Source organism: Mus pahari, chromosome 19 (genome assembly GCF_900095145.1).
Source record: "Mus pahari chromosome 19, PAHARI_EIJ_v1.1, whole genome shotgun sequence".
In the NCBI taxonomy this organism is placed as follows: Eukaryota; Metazoa; Chordata; class Mammalia; order Rodentia; family Muridae; genus Mus; species Mus pahari.
Window position 1 is genome coordinate 82,072,306 of NC_034608.1, and position 19,758 is coordinate 82,092,063.

Below are 19,758 nucleotides of genomic sequence, written 5' to 3' on the forward strand. Positions count from 1 at the left end.
CTCCTCCTCCTTCTCCTCCTTCTCTTTTTACTTTCCTAATGTCATGAATTGAGAAGTTTGTTCCACTACATGATGCTTGCCATGGTATATTGCCTCAACACAGGCCTAAACAAAGTGGGGACAATTGATCATGGTCTCAAAACTGGGAAACAAACTGAAAATATCTTTTCTTTTTTTAGCTGTTTATCTTTGGTACTTTGTTGCCATAACTGAAAACTGACTTTGAGAAAACGAATTTGAGTTGAGGACTCATTGCTGTGACTCTAACAATGTGGCTCATAAACCTTTGGATTTGTCTCCCAAGTGTTTTGGGGAGTTTGGGAATGCATCTAGAGAAGTGCATGAGTGCTCTAAGCAGATCTTTAACATGTGATCACATGGTCTTCAAAGAGCCAGATACAGATGGAAATGTGGACGGTGACATATGACTGAGGTTTCAGATAGAAGGAAGAATTTACTGGGAATTGGACAAGAAGCTACCCAAATCACACCACGTCAAAAGATCCCCTGAGGCTGTGTGTAGGATGAGCTTGAAGGTAACAGGGTAATTTATTGGATGGAGGAGATTTCAAGGCAGCACAGAGTTCCTGAAGTGACATAGATATTATCATTTGATTGCAGCCAGGCAGTGAGACTTGAGCTCAGCAAGAATCAGAACTGTGAGATTTGGAAAACTTGCAGTTCAGCCATCACAGGCACATATAAGAAGTTTCATGAATAAGAGCTACAGTTCTTGGGTCTCACAAAAAGAAGCCAAGCATGATCATTGGGGCATTAAGAAGGATGCCATGGGGGCATCTCTAGAAAGAGCTGTGCTTCCTCCTTCTCAGTCTCAAAGATGTAAACATGAAAACTTGCCTCCACTGTTTCCTAGGGCAGACTCTTTAGATAAGAAAGGAGCTGTGCCCTTCTGGGACTTCCTTGGATTGCATCCTGATTTTTTTAAGCTGCTGCAAGTGAAAACTCAGGCCAGCTGTGGGTCTGACGGGCACCAGTGGTAGACCTTAGTGTCTTGCACAAGGGTCTGGTCTAGCACAATTGCTGAGTAGGTGTGGGTATGGGTGTGGGTGTGGGTGTGGGGTGGCTGCCACCAAGTCTGATGATCTGAGTTTCAAACCCACAAACCACATGATAGAAGGAAAGAACCAGTTCTCTCAAGTCGTCTTCTGACTTCCACAGGTATACAGGTATACACACACACACACACACACACACACACACACACACACACACACGTTTAAAAACAAAACTAGCAGAGTCACAGACATACAGGTTTCCACTCAGATTTCAAAGAAAATTCTGGGAAGCTGGGCAGTGTGTGAAAGAGGAGGATTGATGTAATCCGAGACCAGCAGACTGATTCACAGATCTGCTACAGGGAAGCTTGGCTGCACTGGAGATCCAGAAAGGTAAGAGAAGCTCATGCTGTAAAATATCTCCGAGGGCCAGCTGCAGACCACAAGATGTGCTGCTCCCAGAAACCCTGGTTTAGTACAGTAGAGAGTAAGGCCATGGGGGTATGGTCTCTCAAGCCCTGGGAGCCCATATCATCCATACAGTGTGGAGACATACTCTAAGAGATCATATTATCACTGTATTTTAGAGATGGTTTGAAATTAACTCTACTTTGTAAAATTGCCTCTTGGTTTCCAATTCTTTGCACAATATTGTAACATTGTAAAAAATGAGTAAAATATTAATGAATAGAACCAACTGCTCCAGTAAAAAGAGACAAGGAGGGAAAAGACTGCCCTAGGTCTCTTGGTCTTTAGTTTTAGTTTTTCAAGAACGCTGGAAACACCTGGTCACCATAGCAGAGTGTAAGAGAGCCAGTGACCTACCAGTGCTGCTCTGTAACTAAGAGAAGAACCTCTGACATGAATGAAAATAATGTTTGCCAAAATATTACAGGACAAATTATTATTATAGGTCAGGGCCCAGGGGGTGGGAATCATTTGTAACCAAAGGATTGGATCAAGTGACTAGAAAAGAATATTTCCTAAATGGTCCAATTGATCATCAAGTGGCTGAAAGACCCTCCTTATAACTTTTAATCCTTATAACAATTAATCAAATCAACTACTGCAGGGGACCTGGGACAGGACGCCTAAGCACTCAATCAGGCCACCGTACCTCAATCAGTGTGGTTTCTTTAGTTTTCAGACGGTTTTGTCTTGTGGTCTTTGCATATCATCTTTGTGGAAACCTTTGTGCTACCAGAATGTGTTCTTTCTGTCCTCTGACCAAAAGAAAGCATAATGTTTAATATGCAGGAAAATAATATGTTTATCTAAAGGATTACTGGATGAAGCCTAGGAGAGGAAGGTCACTTGTAATCATAGAACGGTTTGACTGAGATGTCCAGTGTAATAAGACACTAACCATCTTAATAAGGCCAGATTTCCTTCCCTTGTCGCTCAGCTCTGTATAGCGACACTTGTGTGATTGACTGGTAAGATTCGGGCTTACACTTTGCCCTACTAGAATTTCATCTCTCTTTGTTTTCACTTTCTTATTATTGACCTATACCCTTCTCTTGGAATGAGAGTGCTAACCCTGGGACATTGTTTCTCAGCAACATGGAACGCATTTTAAGTTTGCACAGAGGCTGCCCGCTGAGGCTGCCTTGAGTGTCAGAGGAGAATTCTGACCTGGACTTTTGAGTGATACTGGGCAATTAAACTTTTGGAATCTTGAATATGGAGTAAATAAATTTTGCATTTGAAAAAGGAGCATAAGCCCATGCAGCTGAGGGAAGAACGCTGTAGGCTGAAGAAGGACCATCCAAAGGTACCTTGGTTTTGTTCCAGTTCATGCTATGATCTGCAAGCTCTCAAATTTTCCAGGGTACACTCTTGAAGAGGACTTGGGGAGGCTGGTATCTTCCTGTCTTTTTCTTTGCTTCTCACATCGATCAAATCCAGCAGCTTTCTGCGCAGTACAGTCTTGCCATGATACACTATGCCACCACAAAGCAACAGGACCATCAGCTGTGGCTGGAGAAGGCCAAGGTGCAAAAAGAAATTAACTCTCCCTCTTTCTGAACTATGCATTCACTTGGATGAGTGTGTCTGTGCATGGAGAGACCATAGACTCTGATGTCCTCTTAGTCACTCCCCACCTTTGTTTTTGAGGGAAGGTCTCTCACCAAACCTTGAGTTCACTGAGTGGGTCAGGCTGACTGGCCAGGGAACCCCAGGGACCCATCTATCTCCAGTTCCTACTTCACACGAGCTGGGTGAAGTTTAACTGCGGTTATAGATGCACGCCCAGGGCTGTGGATTTGCACCCAGGTCCTCATGCTCATCTGACAAGCACTTTACAGGCTGAAGCTTCTCCAAGCCCCAAATGCATTGTTAAATCAGGTTCTTTTTAGCTCTTGGTTATGGAGACTCTGTACTATCAAATACCTGTAAGGAAGTTCTTCCTATTGCTCCGTTTCTTCTTCTACTGGTTCTAATGGTTGTCTTTCTAGGTATGGAATTTTCACATGTATGTCTTGTTTCCCTTCTCCCAATTGCCTAGTGTATTTTCGTTTTGCTCCGTCATTATAGTCATGCACTCATAACTTTTTTGTTTGTTTCTCAAATCTGCTGTGGCTGGCGTGCTGCTTGACTGTTGTCAGATTTAGAGTCCTCATTCAAAAGACAATGGATTTGACAAGAGATTTTTTCATGGAGATTCTCTGTGTAGATAATGGTTATTCTTCCCTTTCCAACCTCTATTAATTAATATATTACTTTTTTTTTTCTTTCTTCAGTACTTCCAAATACAGTCATCCACAGGAAGATCAGATGCTGATGCTGCACACTGGGTTTGGTGTCCATACTTGCTGTCCCATGGCAGTTAGTCATTTGCTTGGCTGCTAGATGACTCATGACTTCTAGACCTCACATGATGCTACTAACGCCCACAATAATCTTTGAATAAACTTCCCCGTGGGCATCAGAAGTTCCCTTTACTATGTTGTCAATTCCCTCTTTTCAGAATATTTAGGATCTTTTATAACTTATGGTCCATGGAAAACTATCACTTGTTTTTAAGAAAAGCTGTGTTGAAGCTGGACAAAAATGGCTCAGCAGTCAGTCGCAGGTAGTATTTTTGCAGGGATCCTGGATTCAGTTCCCAACAACCATATCAGGTGGCTCACAACCATCTATAATTACAGTTTCTGGGGATCTCCTGCCCTCTTCTGGTCGCCATGGCTAGCTGCATCCACATTGTGCATATAAACTGAAGCAGGCACACAGACACACATAAATAAAAAAAAAGATAAAATTCATGTCACATGTATTTTGAAGTTATTTTTATTATTTCTGCAGTTTTCACCAAGAAGAAGAAACATTCTAAGACATTAAACCTAACAATCAGCCGACATTAAACTTACCACAACAGGTATGAAGGTTCTCAGTGGGCTCCCTTCATGTGTTCTAGCTCTTTTTCCTCTTGATAATGAAGAATAAAGGAAGGAGTCTATGGCTTCAGAGAGATGCCGCAAGGCAACACGTAGAGCCATTCTTGTTTCACTTCTGAACTTCTTAGCAACTACTCTATATGTTTTCATGATTTCATCTTAAATCTCAGCTTCAATAGTACATAATTAAAATATGCTTAGGCACAGGCTACCCAAATTATGGATTGACTACAAGATGTAACTAGTATCGAGGTCCCTAGCAAAAACTGGTTCCATTCTGATGGCTCTTCAATCAGTACATTTTGGCATTCTATTTAAGGAAAACTTTTCTTAATGAAAAAGAAGATGCATGGAGAAAAGGGAGGTGGTAAGGAATCGGGGAGGGGGAGAGAGGCATAGCAATGGTGAAAAAACTTAAATATAAATGCAGCACTTAAAAAGAGCTACAATTTCCTAATAGAAAGCATGTTAGCTAACTACCTTTCCCCAGTTGGTTTAATAATCTGCCTCTCTCTTCCGGACATACTTCATGCAGATTCTGGGATAGGGGCCAGGGAGAGTTTAAGATGTTCTGACAATTTGTTCTTTCTAGGACTGAATAATAGATTTTAGAGGTTGTCTAAATGCCAAGGGAGGGTGATGGTATAACAGAGCTAATGATGTAGGGGAAATGTGGCAGACATAACTAATGGAGAAAGTGGAAAACCCTGGCAAAAGGGGGAGGATGTTTGTATAAGAAAGAAAATCCTATGTATAGGTTATCCCCATTGATCTAGGGGCCAGCCCCTCTGTACCATGTCACTTCAGAGTGCACTACATTGTAAAGGGCTTCATCTCAAGGTCTATGTTCTACTGCCATACTCAAAGTCTCAGTAAAGTAAGATTCTTGGGTAGCAGGTTACCAAACATTTTCTAAATGAATTAATTAAAGTGATTTTCAGGAGTGGAGAGTTCATATTACCTGACAGCTAATGCATTGGCACTGATTTCCTCCTCTTCCCTTGCATATTCATTGTTAGTAGTGTTTTCTGTTTTTATCATTACAATAGATTTGGCCCTGCTAGAGGAAATAAGTCTCTCACTGATGCCTTTACCACACACATGTCAGGAGTCAGGCATTGGCCCTGGAGGGTAATTGTTTTGAATTGGTACTGCCAAGTGCATGTGCTCATTGGTGGTGGTTTATATAGACAACCCACGATCCACAGGTTAGCCAGAAATCTGATTTTGACTACAGCAGGTATTGTCACAATATAGCACTCTGCTAAGCCTTCTATGATTTACATTGTTATTTATCATGTTATCATTATCATATTTATAATTTCCAGCAAAACTCCCCATTAGCCACAAAGATATTTTTTAACAGTGAGTGTTTTGTTTTATGAAAAAGTAAAAGAGCCAAGGCTATGTTTGATAGAGCTAGGTATGGTAAGGTGAGAAGGGGACCTTGGCGGCCCATGCTGAGCCATCCCTTCCTTCAGAGGTACCAGGCACATGATAGGTATAGTATAGAATAGGGTTTATTTAGGGCATGGAAAGGGGAGTTGAGAAGGGAGTAGAGATAGAGATAGAGATAGAGATNGAGATAGAGATAGAGATAGAGATAGAGGAGGAGAGGAGAAGAGAGGAGAGGGAAGGCTGGCCAGGAACACATGGAGAGAGAGGGGGGAGAGGGATGGGGAGAGAGGTAGAAAGGGCAGAGAGTTAGAGAATAGGGGAGCGAGGGGCCAAACAACCCCTTTTATAGTAAGCTCTTGCCAGGTAGCTGTGGGGCAGAGCCTAGAAGGAATGCTAACAGTAATAGCTCGTCTTAGTCCACTCTTCTCACCGTGTCTGCCCCAGTCATCCTCGTTTTCTATCCATTCCTTCTGCTAGGAACCACCGTCCTCACACATATCCACAAGGCTCGCTGTCCACCATCCCAAGTGTGAGTGAAGCTTTTTTCGCCCATGTTAGTTCACATCAAACCCTCCCCGTACCTCTCTTTATTTCAGTTATCCTGTGGACAGCTAGCACACTTCCCTTTTTTTTTCTTTTCAATTTATTTAGGTATGATTTTAATGCCCACTGAAATGTAAAATTTTGGAGGGCAAGGAAACATAGAAAGTGTCTCGAGGATGTTCATTAAGCTCTTTGTTCAGTGAAGGAATGAATTGATCAGTGTAAGTCTTCGAGTAGGGAGTTTGTATAACACTCAGTTAAGTGGGGTGATGGAATGGGTGACTCAGCATGGCCACTATGTTCTCTATTGCATAATTCTCCCATATTTGTGAATAACTGAAAGTTTACTTGGGCACTATCTACCTTTTATCACCAAAGCAACCACATCTAATCTATCTTTTGACTGGTTGTTTAGTCTTACTTCCTGCCATCAAAAAGTCGAAAGACACAAGAAATAACAAAACTTTCCTTTAAGGGTCACAGAGAGTAATGAACTGCAGGTAAAAGCAAGCCATGCGGTCGAAGTGATCTGATTGCCTATCAAATAGAGGCATTTTTATGTATACATGTAACAGTAGATTCTAGCTACAGATACGTGACTCTGGGACACCTATAAAAATTGTTGTAATGTTTGTCTGCTTTCATTCTGTTTGCCTTAGGGGACCATGGACATCGAAGCATACTTTGAAAGGATTGGTTACAAGAACTCAGTGAATAAATTGGACTTAGCCACATTAACTGAAGTTCTTCAGCACCAGATGCGAGCAGTTCCTTTCGAGAATCTTAACATGCATTGTGGAGAAGCCATGCATCTGGACTTAGAGGCCATTTTTGACCACATAGTAAGGAAGAAGAGAGGTGGATGGTGTCTCCAGGTTAATCATCTGCTGTACTGGGCTCTGACCAAAATGGGCTTTGAAACCGCAATGTTGGGAGGATATGTTTACATAACTCCAGTCAGCAAATATAGCAGTGAAATGGTCCACCTTCTAGTACAGGTGACCATCAGTGACAGGAAGTACATTGTGGATTCCGCTTATGGAGGCTCCTATCAGATGTGGGAGCCTCTGGAATTAGCATCTGGGAAGGATCAGCCTCAGGTGCCTGCCATTTTTCTTTTGACAGAGGAGAATGGAACCTGGTACTTGGACCAAATCAGAAGAGAGCAGTATGTTCCAAATGAAGAATTTGTTAACTCAGACCTCCTTGAAAAGAACAAATATCGAAAAATCTATTCCTTTACTCTTGAGCCCCGAGTTATCGAGGATTTCGAATATGTGAATAGCTACCTTCAGACATCGCCAGCATCTGTATTTGTAAGCACATCGTTCTGTTCCTTGCAGACCTCAGAAGGGGTTTGCTGTTTAGTGGGCTCCACCTTTACAAGTAGGAGATTCAGTTATAAGGACGATGTAGATCTGGTTGAGTTTAAGAATGTGAATGAGGAAGAAATAGAAGACGTACTGAAAACCGCATTTGGCATTTCTTTGGAGAGAAAGTTTGTGCCCAAACATGGTGAACTAGTTTTTACTATTTAGGGTAAGGAACAAAATTGTTCTCCATTGTTATTTCATAGTCTTAAACCTTCTAAACACATGCAAATGTATCCATAATAGAAATCACCCAGCTCAATAATGATCAACTAATGACTTGTTGTATCTCTTATTTCCTACATTTTATAAAAAGAAATCCTAGTTGTCCTGTCATTTCGCTAATAAAAATAACACCAGTTATAATTAAATAAAAATATTAATGGATGTAACAACAATCATTTCAACATTAATCAACAAAATTTACTTAACAAAGATGTGAAAATCTTTGGAGCCATATTGACTTGTAGTAGAATCCTCCCACCATCATTTTATTGTTGAACTCATATAAAAAAAATGGTTGAATATGAATAACCAGAGAATAACAGGAATAAAATTGAGCCAGACTAAATCTGATGTCCAAGGTTTACAAGAAGCCACATTCACAACTTAGGATCAGAATAAAGCAAAGAAGAATGAGCCATCATTTCAGATTCAGGTAACTTCCCAGTCCTGGAAACAGAACTCAAGCCAATGAACCCGAGTTCAGTGAGTAGGTGCCAAGACAACAACATGGCTTAGAATTTCTTCCAGAGATAATTTTGCAGACATGGCTTTTTTTTTTTTGCATTTGATTTTTTCAAATTATGAGACTACTTTAGAATTATGAGATTGATTTATAGATCATATAATAATCTTTATAGCCTACAATATATGTTACCTGAAAAAACATTGTCAAATATATTAAATGCTAAATATATTAAAATATTATTGGCTAGTAAAGTGGATCAAAAGTTTCTTGGAGGTATTGAGATATGATAAGGGCTGGTGTTCTCTGTAAGATGTGTGTCCCTTTCACCCCAGTGCAATGACCTTGCTACGTTCTTCTGCTTCACTCTATAGTTTAGCTTGAAAGGAAACAAGCAAGAGACAAACATGGTTCTTAGTGGATCTTGGAGGTCACACTCTGAGCACACGGCTGGGTAAACTTGTGGATCTGATTCAAGAGGGTAGTTCCCAGGTTAGACTGCTGGTCTAATGTGCTGGAAGCCCGGAATATGGTTTACAGCACTCCTGCACACAAAAGTATTCTGCTCAGGGATGAATGAATGATAGCGGTAATTATTTCTAAGTCTTTGTAGCTTTCTTTACCTTATTCCTGCTTTAGCTCCCATTCACATTGCCAGCTGCCTACTGTGTGCTTGCTGAGAATAGAGCCAGTAATGTAAATGTACGGCTTGTGCCCCAGAATCTGAATCTTTAACCTCTCTGTACTTCATGCTTTCTAACTGGATTCTATAAGAGGATCGTGTTCAAGTCTAGCTTCTGTTCAGGCCACAATACTTGATGCAGCCTTCTCTCCATACCTACGGGTACTGCTTGACGGCTTCCTTATTGTCTGAGAGTTCGGAGCTATCAGGAAATCCCAGTGCCAGTTACCATCAAGGGAGGTGTTGGCTTTGGAACAGTTGCTGTCACACAACCTGATCCCCCTGCCTACATTCCTGCTTGAGGGTCAAAGATCCTGGCTGCAGGCTCTTGCTGTGAACTTACCCCATCCTCAAAAGGGATAAAAAGAGGCTCCCTCTTCTGGCTCATCCTCTTATTCTCTTCAGAGACCCCACCAAACTGTCTGTCCATGGAGCTGAGCCTGAACAATTCTTGGAGCTCCTGTCTCACTGTTGTCCCTGTGTCTATATGCCAATGCTGTTAATAACTTTTTAAATAAACCCATTATTCCCCAGTAATCTAGCCCAGAGACCTCTTGAATACCTTCCTCCATGTAGATCCCAATGCCAGGGCTCTAGTTTGCACTGCATATCCAGTATTCTTCTCAGTCTTTATCTGTTAGTGACCATATTAAGGTAAACAGAAAAGCAAGAGCTGAGATATTACCAAAGCTATAGGTTACATTGTCACAGTGATGGTTGCTTTATTTTGTTTTTGTGGAAATGGGCTCGTGTAGCCCAAGCTGGCATTGAACTTGCTGTGTAGCTCAGGATGACCTTGAGTTCTTGATGGTCCTCCCTTCACTTCCCAAGTGCTAGGATTGTGGGTATGGGCCACAGTGCAGCAGTTTGGTTGTTGCTGTTGTTGTTGTTGATTGGGCTTTGGTTGTAGTAATGTAAGAGTTTGGAAATTCTAGTTTAGGTATAAAACTATACAAGCAGATTGCCAACCAGTGGTTGTTGTTAACAAAGGAAGCAAAATCCCTCAGAACCACACGGAGAGGTATTGCTGTGCATGCGTCACAGTGACCCAACTGAGCAGACAGAAAGTGGGGATATAGTTCCTCCTCACCTGAGCCACCCCTACTCCCTGCCACCAAGCATAAATCTAGGAATCTATTTTGACAACCCAGAATATAAGAACAGTGTGTGCCAAGGAGTCTTTAAATTATAGTGTACAGGGAAATCTCTAAGAAACAGCAAGTGCTATCTACAAGAATCATTAGTATAAATCGAAAACAGAAATACATAGGACACTTGTTGTTTTGCAACACATGTATGGACACATGTCATACACATTCCACGGTGCCTTTGGGTAGAGCAGTAAAAGAACCCGAAGATGAAAAATGAAAGAGAAATAAGGGGGGAAACACAACTTAGTGGAAGGAGAGGCATAAATTAGGAATGTGGGTGGCATGTGGCAACCTCTTCCTCCTCTACGTCCTTGATCTGCTTTGCCACAGCCCATTTCGAGCTCTGACCTCTCACAGGCTCCTAGAGATCATAAACTCTGTGAAATGCAAAAATATCGCAAGAAATGCAAAAATATCACAAGATATCCCACCCAAAGAACGGACTAGAGAGAGTTCACCAGGATTACGTGGAGCCTTACAACTACATTTCCCAGAGATCCTTGAGTTGTTTTTGTTTTTTTTTTTTTTTAAATAAGCATAGGGGGCGGAGCAACTTGGACAGCCAATAAGAGCTCTTCCTTTGCAGACCAGGGAAATGAACCGCACTCAGCTTGCTTCCTGGTCCTCCCGGTTGCAGTCCTGGTAGCCGGTAAGTGGGGGCTCCCTAGTAGACTTGGAAATCAGGATTTCTTCCTCTCCCAGAAGGAAGACCGACCGGGAGAGAACAGCACAACCCTGTCCTGAATTTCCAGTCCCAAGTTCTTTTAGAAAGTTTGGGTGGCACATACTTCGAACTCAAACTATTAATACTTTGCAGTACACAGGTGACTCTGACAGACGTTTTGTTTAAGTAGGTGACAGGCAGCCACATTCTATTAGATTTGAAGAGCCATTTAGTTCCTTTAATACTGTTTCCTTATCGGCCACAAATGAACTAGTAATGGTGTTTACTTAAAGCGTTTGTGAGAGTTCAGGAGGTGTGTTAACAGAATAGGAAACCGAATCCTCAATTGGATTCCCTCTGGGGTTCTTTAACAATGCCATTCACTGCATTTCCAGAGGAACTCTTGGAAGGATTTTTGTCATGCTTGAAGAAGGGTAAGTGTGTAGGGTCTTAAGGAACACCAGAAAATCGACTACTTCCTGTGACTTAAGACTGAGACGTTACCTTGGAACACAGCCTACAGGTTTATACAACAGTGTGGTGCCAACTCATGCCAAAAGTCCTCGGAGCTAACGCCCATGACCCATGGACCCTGTTACCATGAACTCTATCTATTCTGTACTTTGGGCATAATGTCAACTACATTGCTTGGTACTTTTCTGATAACAGTTCTGCTCTTTCTCCAGCTCCTGTTTGACTGCCTCAGACTCAAAGCAACTGACTCCACCCCGACTTTAAAAAAAAAAAAAAAGAAAGAAAGAAAGAAACCCAGACAATTGCCAACTCTGCTTTTATTTTATTTTAAGCTTCCTGCTAAAGACTAACTGTATGGTTTTAGCATTTTCATCCATGGCCCATATTTCTCTTTCCCTTTGCTAACCCTATTAGATTTTCACCTAGTAGCATCCCCTGCCTTTGCCTGGCTGCTGGAGGCCTTTACTCGCAGCCTTGGATGCCATGTAGGTTTTCTGTAACTGAATTGCAGCTTGTTAGTGCTCTTTCCATATGGTCAAGCCAACAAGTCTAGTGTCTTCCACCCAGTTAATCAAAAAGATTGCTTAGGGTTGTCAACAGAGTTAGATTCTGTGGGCTTCAGGAACAGAAATGAAAGAGAAAAGAAAAGGAATTAAAGGAGAACACATACATACAGAATTCCAAGCAGAAAACACATACAAAATTCCAAGGAGTTCATTAGCTCTCATTATAACTTCATTGAACATTGGCAGTAATCCATGTAATAAATACAGCGGCCCCTCAATGGTGAGTTCTGCTTCTAGTCTGACAGTATGTCAGTAACATATAATAGGCTTTCTCCACCCGGACTGATCTCTATTTTTTTTTTTTCTATGTTGGCTTCTTGTTCACAATTCCATTTTGCAAAGAATCAGGAGTTCTTTTACTAATACAATCTAAAATCGGTGTTTTACATGAATGATGCAGAGGTTCTAAAGACACAGAGTTAAAACCAGAAAAGTTCTACACAGCCACCTGTTCTTTGGAGGCTATATCCAAAAATGACAATTTATGATTGGTATGCCATATCATTTAGGGACAAATGACAGCAGCTGGTATAACTATTGCGTATTGGTTATTTGACTAAATAAATATTCCTGTGATCTTCAGAAAGCAGCAAGACTTTTATAGGGTACTGAAGACCCCCCAGAAGCCCCCACTTTGTGTGTTTTAATCTGGTTATCGCAGTTCTATGGAATGAACTTGAAGCTGGCCAAAGTCAAATTCCCCTAATTCAGATGCTGAGGCAAAGGTACATGTCTGAGTGAACTGAGGAAGTGGTGTGTGTGTGTGTGTGTGTGTGTGTAGCCCTGTCTTTATAGGTTATAAATCACAAGTTTGCCCACACAAAAGCAAGGAAGCTATGTCTTCAAGGCCTTGTTCCAAGAAGTCCTTTCTTTAGAACTGTGCTGGGAGAACACTTACTTGATAATTATTTAGGCAGCCTTTTACCAAAAGAAGCAAGGGAGCCCTAGAAGCCATTGCGGAGACCTCCAAATAGCCTATGGAGTGTAAGGCTTTATATATAAGCATAAAGGCCATGCCTCAGACATGGTAGGAATGGTAAAAAGAATCTACAGGACTAAGTGAATTACTGACAGGATGCTCACAAGCTCACTTTGGTCTTGAAACTTCTCCAAGCTCTTGTGCCCACTTGTGTGTGGGTACACATGCATGCCATGTCCTCTGTTCTTCAGTACATGTGGTAGAGAGAAGTATGTGTAAAGGATTTCGTGTGAATCATGGTGTATTTTACACTGTACTTAGCTTTTATTATCATCATTATTGTGTGGGGGGCATTGGGCTATACACAGACAGCCTGGTTTCCAATTGAGGCTAGATGTTGAACCCCAGAACCTGGTGGTGATAATTCACCTACATGGGACGGAAGGAGTTCTCTCATGTCTCCTGAACCCTGGCTCCTGTCGAAGTTACTGCCTCTCTCAGCCCCCACAAGAGAAGCATGGTTAGTAGTCACATAGGAAATGTCCCAAGCTTCTGACCTTCAGGCTAAACCCCTTCCCAGTTACCTAGCAACTGTAAAGATAGCAGAATACTTTAAGAGGGGCTGTTTGGCCCCTCCTCACTCTCTCCTTTTTCCTCTCCTCTCTCCTCTCTCTTCCTCTCTCTCCTTACTCTCTAGCCTTTCTTCTCTCTTTCTCTTTCCCCCTTCTCTCCTCTTGGCCATGGCCGGTCTCTCTCTCTCTCTTTTACCTTTTCTCTTTCTCCCTGCCTTCCTATAATAAGCCTCTAAAACCATAGACTGTCTCTGCTCATAAAGGCCAGCTGCACTTACTCTTGCTTGCATGGGAACCTCTCTCCCCTCAGCCCTCTCTCCCATAACCTCTGGGTACAGGGTGTTTCCCCAGGGCCCCTTGGTTTCGGGGGCTGCCCCTTGTCCACCCTCTGTCAAGTGGGGTCAGTGGCTTAGATACCCACCTGGGGCCGAGTGGAAAGCGTCTGGCAGCCCTCCCAGGTCTGCCTGCCCAGAGCATAGGTGGAACTCTGGCTGGATGTGGGCTATCCTCTCTCCCCCTCTTTCCCTTGCCTCCCCTTTAGTTCCCACAATTGTGTCTTTCTGTCTGTCTTTTAGTAAATGCCTTTACCCAGTGAGCCATCCCACCAGCCCCGTAGAGTATTTTCTTCAGTGTATCTGTCATTTTAGTTAAGGTATGTGATCCAACTCTTCCTGGGCTTTGTTCTTATTTTATTTACTGCATATATTTTTGCCTCATATGGCAATAAAGATTGGCTAATCTTTATTCCTATGTGAGGCATATATATGTATATGTAGGTATTTATCTAGATAAGGGATTTATTTCTTCTTATGGTTTGGATACAGAATGAATAGCTCAAATGTTGAAGGCTGATCCCCAGAGGCTGGGGCTGTTGGGTAGTCATTTAGTTGTACGTGTGGTCACCTCATGAAAGGATTGAGTGGGTTCATAGCTGAGTGAGTTCTTAGGAAGTAGGGCCTGGTGGGAGCAAGTGCATCACTGAGGGTGTGCCATCAAGGATACATCTTGTCACTGGCTTTTTCCACTTTGTCTCTACTTCTTGGCCACCATGAAGTGAGGTTTTTGCCTTGCCATGGCTGCTACCATAACACTTCTGTCTCAACACAGACCCACAGTAATGGAGCCAGCTCACCATACACTGATGGCTCTGAAACTATGTTCCAAAGTAGAGCTGTCCTCCTGCAGGTGTTTTGCTTAACGTGTGTGTTGCTTTACGTGTGTGTTGCTTTCTAATCACAATGGAAACTAGACAACCTCTGCTACATAGCCTTAGTTGGACTTTGGAGTAGAAGACTCCAGTATTTGCAGTTCACACGATAAACAATAGATGAGAGTCAGAAGATGCCAAGCTAATCTTGAGGGCTGTCTGCCTTGGGTGATCAAAGACATTGTTCTTGTCAGGGAGAGTATCACGCAAGTTTTCACCAGCCACAGCCCCACAGGAACACTGACTTTGTCAAGATCTACGCTGTCCAGCACATGAATGTTGTTAGCTCACATTGGCCATTGCAAAAACAGATATTCCTATGGTGACTTTTTAATAGTCCTTCAGATCTTCCCAGTTTTGATCGATTCTCAGTCTGGCTTTATGACCGAGCTACATCTATTTATAAGAGGAATAGGCTTGTTCAGGAGCCATAATATGCATTCCTTTCTACTCCTTCCCTCTATGGAAAAGATACATTGTATTTTATAGCATCTCAGCATGCTACCCTCTCAAATTTTTGGCTTTCCTTTTCATTTGTCTCTCCACTGGTTGTTAAAGAGGAAGCACTTCACCAGGATAGCTCATGGTTGCTTCACATTGTTGTCCCATGCCTGCTGACATTCTAATTCATTGACATGCTAGCAGAATAACAGTCGGGGACAGTGTGCCCTTTCGGGACTTTGTAAACAGGGTTCCATTATTTTACCTTTGTATGTTTCTGTGGAACCATCTATTGCCAGGCTGATATCACCTTCCTTATGAAGAAACTACTTAATTCTCTGCCAGATGCTTGAGTAGCTCTTCTTAATTTTAGATTTCCATAATTAAATAGATATATTCACATGTCATGTATGTAGAACTCAGTTTTTCTTGGAATGTTATCTCCCTTGTTTTTCTGGTAGGATTTCTGCCAATTTTTCACACACACACACACACACACACACACACACACACACACACACACACACATCTTACACCTTAAATTCTTTTTCTATTCCAATTTTGTACTTTTCATATCAGAAACTTTGGTTCCTTTATATTCCTGTCAGCACTGACATGGCTTTATCTTTCCATTAGCCCTGACTCTGACCACCAGGCTGTCCTTCTACATGCCAAGTATGTTATTGTGTATTGTGTTATATTTATAGAGTACTGCTCATCACAATCAGTGTCTCGCATAATGCCCATAATTAGTTTCTAAGTTTGAAGTCTTTCATTGCAGAAAGCGCATTGTTCAGTCTTCTTATCCGTCACCTATTTGAGACTGTTTATACCGCTCCGTACTATGTTCCTCTAAATGACTTCTAGTAATTTTTTTCAGTAATTCTCTTTGGTATGCTTGTCGTAGCTCATCTCCTAGTGACACTCCCCTGGTACATTTTCATTCTTTGTTTTCACTTTTTAAACATGTACGAATAACATTGTTAATTTCTTCTGTGAATCCAGTTTGTCTGGTAAAATGTCCAACTGGAATTGTACTTTTTCACTTCAGAAGAGGTGAGAGAATCAAATACTACAGGAGATCCTTTGGTGGCATGTCTTCCACATGTAAGTTGTTGCTCTCCTTCTCTGGTGGCATCCACATTGAGATTACCACTTTTTTTCCTGTCTTTAGTCCCCGTTGTCGTTGTTACTTCAAAGAAGGCCACTACGCATAACACTTCCCATGTGTAGTCTGTATTTAGGTAGTCACCAGGGATGTGGAATATTCCTCATCCCCACTTGCTGTTCCTATGGCAGCTAATGATCTGGGTTGTTGCTTCTAGGCTCTGTACTTATGAGAACATCCAGGTACTTCTGGAAGTCCACACATAGAAACTATCATGGTGTTCCTATCCTTCAGCATTCTCCTTTCTGTACGTTTCCCTGTGTAGCTCAGATACTCACTTTTCAGTGTAGTCTTGTCTCCGTGTTTGGGATGTTCTGTGATTCCTTATAATGTATGCTATAGATAACTACCCCTTTGCTTTCAAGAAAAATAATGTCAATTTAACGTTTTACACTGACTTGGGGTTTATGTTCTATGACAGGAGTGGAACAGTCAGGAAAATTAGTGGGAGGTGGTTTTCTTCTTCCACATTCTAAGTTATGGGGATCAAATTCCGGTTGGCAAGTTTGGAGTCCAATGCCCCACTGTCTCTAAGCCATCCTCCCAAACCATGTCATATTTCACTTTTAAACAGTACTTCCTTGAGTTTGTACCAGGAAGAAGAAACATTCTAATATTTTTTTTTGTTTTGTTTTTCGAGACAGGGTTTCTCTGTATAGCCCTGGCTGACCTGGAACTCACTCTGTAGACCAGGCTGGCCTCGAACTCAGAAATCTGTCTGCCTCTGCCTCCCAAGTGCTGGGATTAAAGGCATGTGCCACCACTGCCCGGCCTAATAATTTTTAATAAACGACAACAACCTACATTTAACTAAGAAGTCTCAAAGGATCTAAGTATGTTCACCAGCCTTATCTAGGTCTTGTCTGTACCGATGACCAGACGGAAGGAAGATTCCATCCTTGCATAGCGTCTCTGTGAGCCTGCATGTGAAGCTATAATATTTTCCTTCATCTCCTTCCATACCTACTACTCCTCAAGCACCCACAGAATTTTCCCTTGAGCCCCATCATTATCAATTACAATTGAAATATATTTAGTCACAAAATACCCAGATATGTTTTTCTTACAAGATATAGCTACTATTGAGCTCCTAGCCAAAAACTGACTTAATTGTAATGAATTTACATTTACTAAATCTAAATTCCAACTCAAAACTTAATCTTCAAACAAAAACCAAAACCTGACTGTTGCCAAATGAGGGCAGAGAACATCTAACTAGATTCCCTTTGCTCTCTCTAACTCTAAAATATTTAATACTTATGTAAATGGTACCATGACAACTGTGTACTGTGTTATGTAATCCTTCTGATTCTATAAGCAACTGTTCTGAAGCCTATTTTAATGGATTCTGATTGGAATCTTTTTGTTATTTGTCCTTGTCTGCCTTTTTGCTTTGCACCTGTACTAAGTATATACAGGAAAGAGGGCAGAGCATACTACGTCTAAGCAATGTATTATCTGGCTCACCATTTGACCTGCATTTCAAACAAGTGAGAAAACATTCATTCCAGGTCACTTAGATTATTTAACATTTGTTTTAGTGCTATGAACATTGATTGTAGTCAGTTCATATAATAGTGGCAAAATAAATATAGATAGCTCTAAGTGTTCTCTATATTTATATCTTGAAAATGAGTTTTAACCGTAGTTACCCCAATCCAGTAAATTCACAAGCAAACATGGTAATGTTTGTTTTGGATCGTTTTTCTTACCTTAGGAAACCATGGACATTGAAGCATACTTTGAAAGAATTGGTTATCAGAACTCCAGGAGCAAACTGGACTTGGAAACATTAACTGAAATCCTTCAGCACCAGATACGGACTATTCCCTTTGAGAACTTGAACATCCATTGTGGAGAATCCATGGAACTGAGTTTAGAAGCCATCTTTGATCAAATTGTGAGGAAGAAGAGAGGTGGATGGTGTCTCCAGGTTAATCATCTGCTGTACTGGGCTCTGACCAAAATGGGCTTTGAAACCACAATGTTGGGAGGATATGTCTTTAACACTCCAGCCAATAAGTATAGCACTGGCATGATTCACCTTCTAGTTCAGGTCACCATCAGTGGAAAGGACTACATTGTTGATGCTGGGTTTGGACGTTCCTACCAGATGTGGGAGCCTCTGGAATTAGCATCTGGAAAGGATCAGCCTCAGGTGCCTGCCATCTTCCGTTTGACAGAGGAGAATGGAACTTGGTACTTGGACCAAATCAGAAGAGAGCAGTATGTTCCAAACCAAGAATTTGTTAACTCAGACCTCCTTGAAAAGAACAAATATCGAAAAATCTATTCCTTTACGCTTGAGCCCCGAACTATTGAAGATTTTGAGTCCATGAATATCTACCTTCAGACATCACCAGCATCTGTATTTACTAGCAAATCATTTTGTTCCCTGCAGACCCCAGAAGGGGTTCATTGTTTGGTTGGCTCTACCCTCACTTATAGAAGATTTAGTTACAAGGACAATGTAGATCTTGTAGAGTTTAAGAGTCTGACTGAGGAAGAGATAGAAGATGTACTGAGAACTATATTTGGGGTTTCTTTAGAGAGAAAACTTGTGCCTAAACATGGTGATCGATTTTTTACCATTTAAAATATGCAAAGTTTTAGTGTCCTTTCATGTACTTGGAATTTTTATGATAAAATATTCAAACTGGTGACATGGACATACTGGTGATCATGTTGATGTGTGCTAGGACATACCCAGCATTGGCTTACAGCTAAATTAATATAGAATTTGTGCTAATTGTTAAGTAAAAGGAATAGTGTGAAAAGCGTTCCCATTAAATTCAACCAGCATGTATTCCATATCAAATTGTTATGAGGTTTTACCTGTACAATTTAGGATTTGGATTCATCAAAGAAGAATGAGAAGTAATGTTGGTTACAAACAACTATATAGTCTTCAATAGATGACTTACCCAAACACGAAAGTATATGTGATTAGGGCCCAAGAGAACCAGTCACACAGCTAATTATTTCTTTCAGTGTTGTTTCTATATCCACTTCTTTTTGTACTATTTTTTCTTACTGTGGGAACAAACACCAACTGAGAAACTTGAGCTTGATTTTAAAAATGTATATCTAAGTTAATAAAAATGATAAAATATGTATCTAAAACTGGTTTTCAAAGAGGTATATTAAAGCATGCTGACTAAAAACAAAAACCTGTAAGGTTTTTTTTTTTTTTTTTTTTTTTTTTTTTTTGAGAAGTTCAACTGGAGTTGAAAGACCCAACTGATTAAGAAATGTGGGTGGCACCATGCCTCCACATTTAGGCCTGGACTGAATAGAAGGGAAAACAAGGACAAAGCTGGGCGATCTTTATTGGATTCTTCTGTTAGGACACCATGTGATCAGGTGCTTTACGGTCTGACCTCTGCAGATATCACTGAGCCCTTAAACTACGAGCTAAAGTATATATGGGTAGTACTCATTTTATCTGTGACAAATCAGCCACAGATTTAGGGTGTGTGTGTGTGTGTGTGTGTGTGTGTG

General features: G+C 41.2%; 2 protein-coding genes across 4 annotated transcripts; both read left to right on the top strand.

Moving 5' to 3' along the window:
- The first annotated feature begins 4,319 nt into the window (after positions 1 to 4,319).
- LOC110336987 (arylamine N-acetyltransferase 1) lies at positions 4,320 to 8,587 on the top strand. Its single transcript, XM_021219731.2, has 2 exons — positions 4,320 to 4,395; positions 7,015 to 8,587. The coding sequence occupies exon 2, from the start codon at positions 7,021 to 7,023 to the stop codon at positions 7,891 to 7,893; it is 873 nt and encodes a 290-aa protein (XP_021075390.1). The 5' UTR covers positions 4,320 to 4,395; positions 7,015 to 7,020; the 3' UTR covers positions 7,894 to 8,587.
- A 2,249-nt stretch (positions 8,588 to 10,836) lies between these two features.
- Positions 10,837 to 19,408, top strand: LOC110336889 (arylamine N-acetyltransferase 2). 3 transcript variants are annotated; one of them, XM_029532012.1, is made up of 3 exons: positions 10,867 to 10,895; positions 16,095 to 16,196; positions 17,975 to 19,408. In XM_029532012.1, the coding sequence occupies exon 3, from the start codon at positions 17,981 to 17,983 to the stop codon at positions 18,851 to 18,853; it is 873 nt and encodes a 290-aa protein (XP_029387872.1). In that variant the 5' UTR covers positions 10,867 to 10,895; positions 16,095 to 16,196; positions 17,975 to 17,980; the 3' UTR covers positions 18,854 to 19,408. The 3 variants fall into 3 exon arrangements, with proteins under 3 accessions (XP_021075288.1, XP_029387872.1, XP_029387871.1); XM_029532011.1 differs by having other exon boundaries at positions 10,879 to 10,895; positions 16,141 to 16,196; XM_021219629.2 differs by lacking the exon at positions 16,095 to 16,196 and having other exon boundaries at positions 10,837 to 10,895.
- The last annotated feature ends 350 nt before the right edge of the window (positions 19,409 to 19,758 follow it).

Excerpts from the sequence above, each read along its gene's own strand:
- LOC110336987 (XM_021219731.2), top strand. The coding sequence starts at position 7,021 with ATGGACATCGAAGCATACTTTGAAAGGATTGGTTACAAGAACTCAGTG.
- LOC110336889 (XM_021219629.2), top strand. The coding sequence starts at position 17,981 with ATGGACATTGAAGCATACTTTGAAAGAATTGGTTATCAGAACTCCAGG.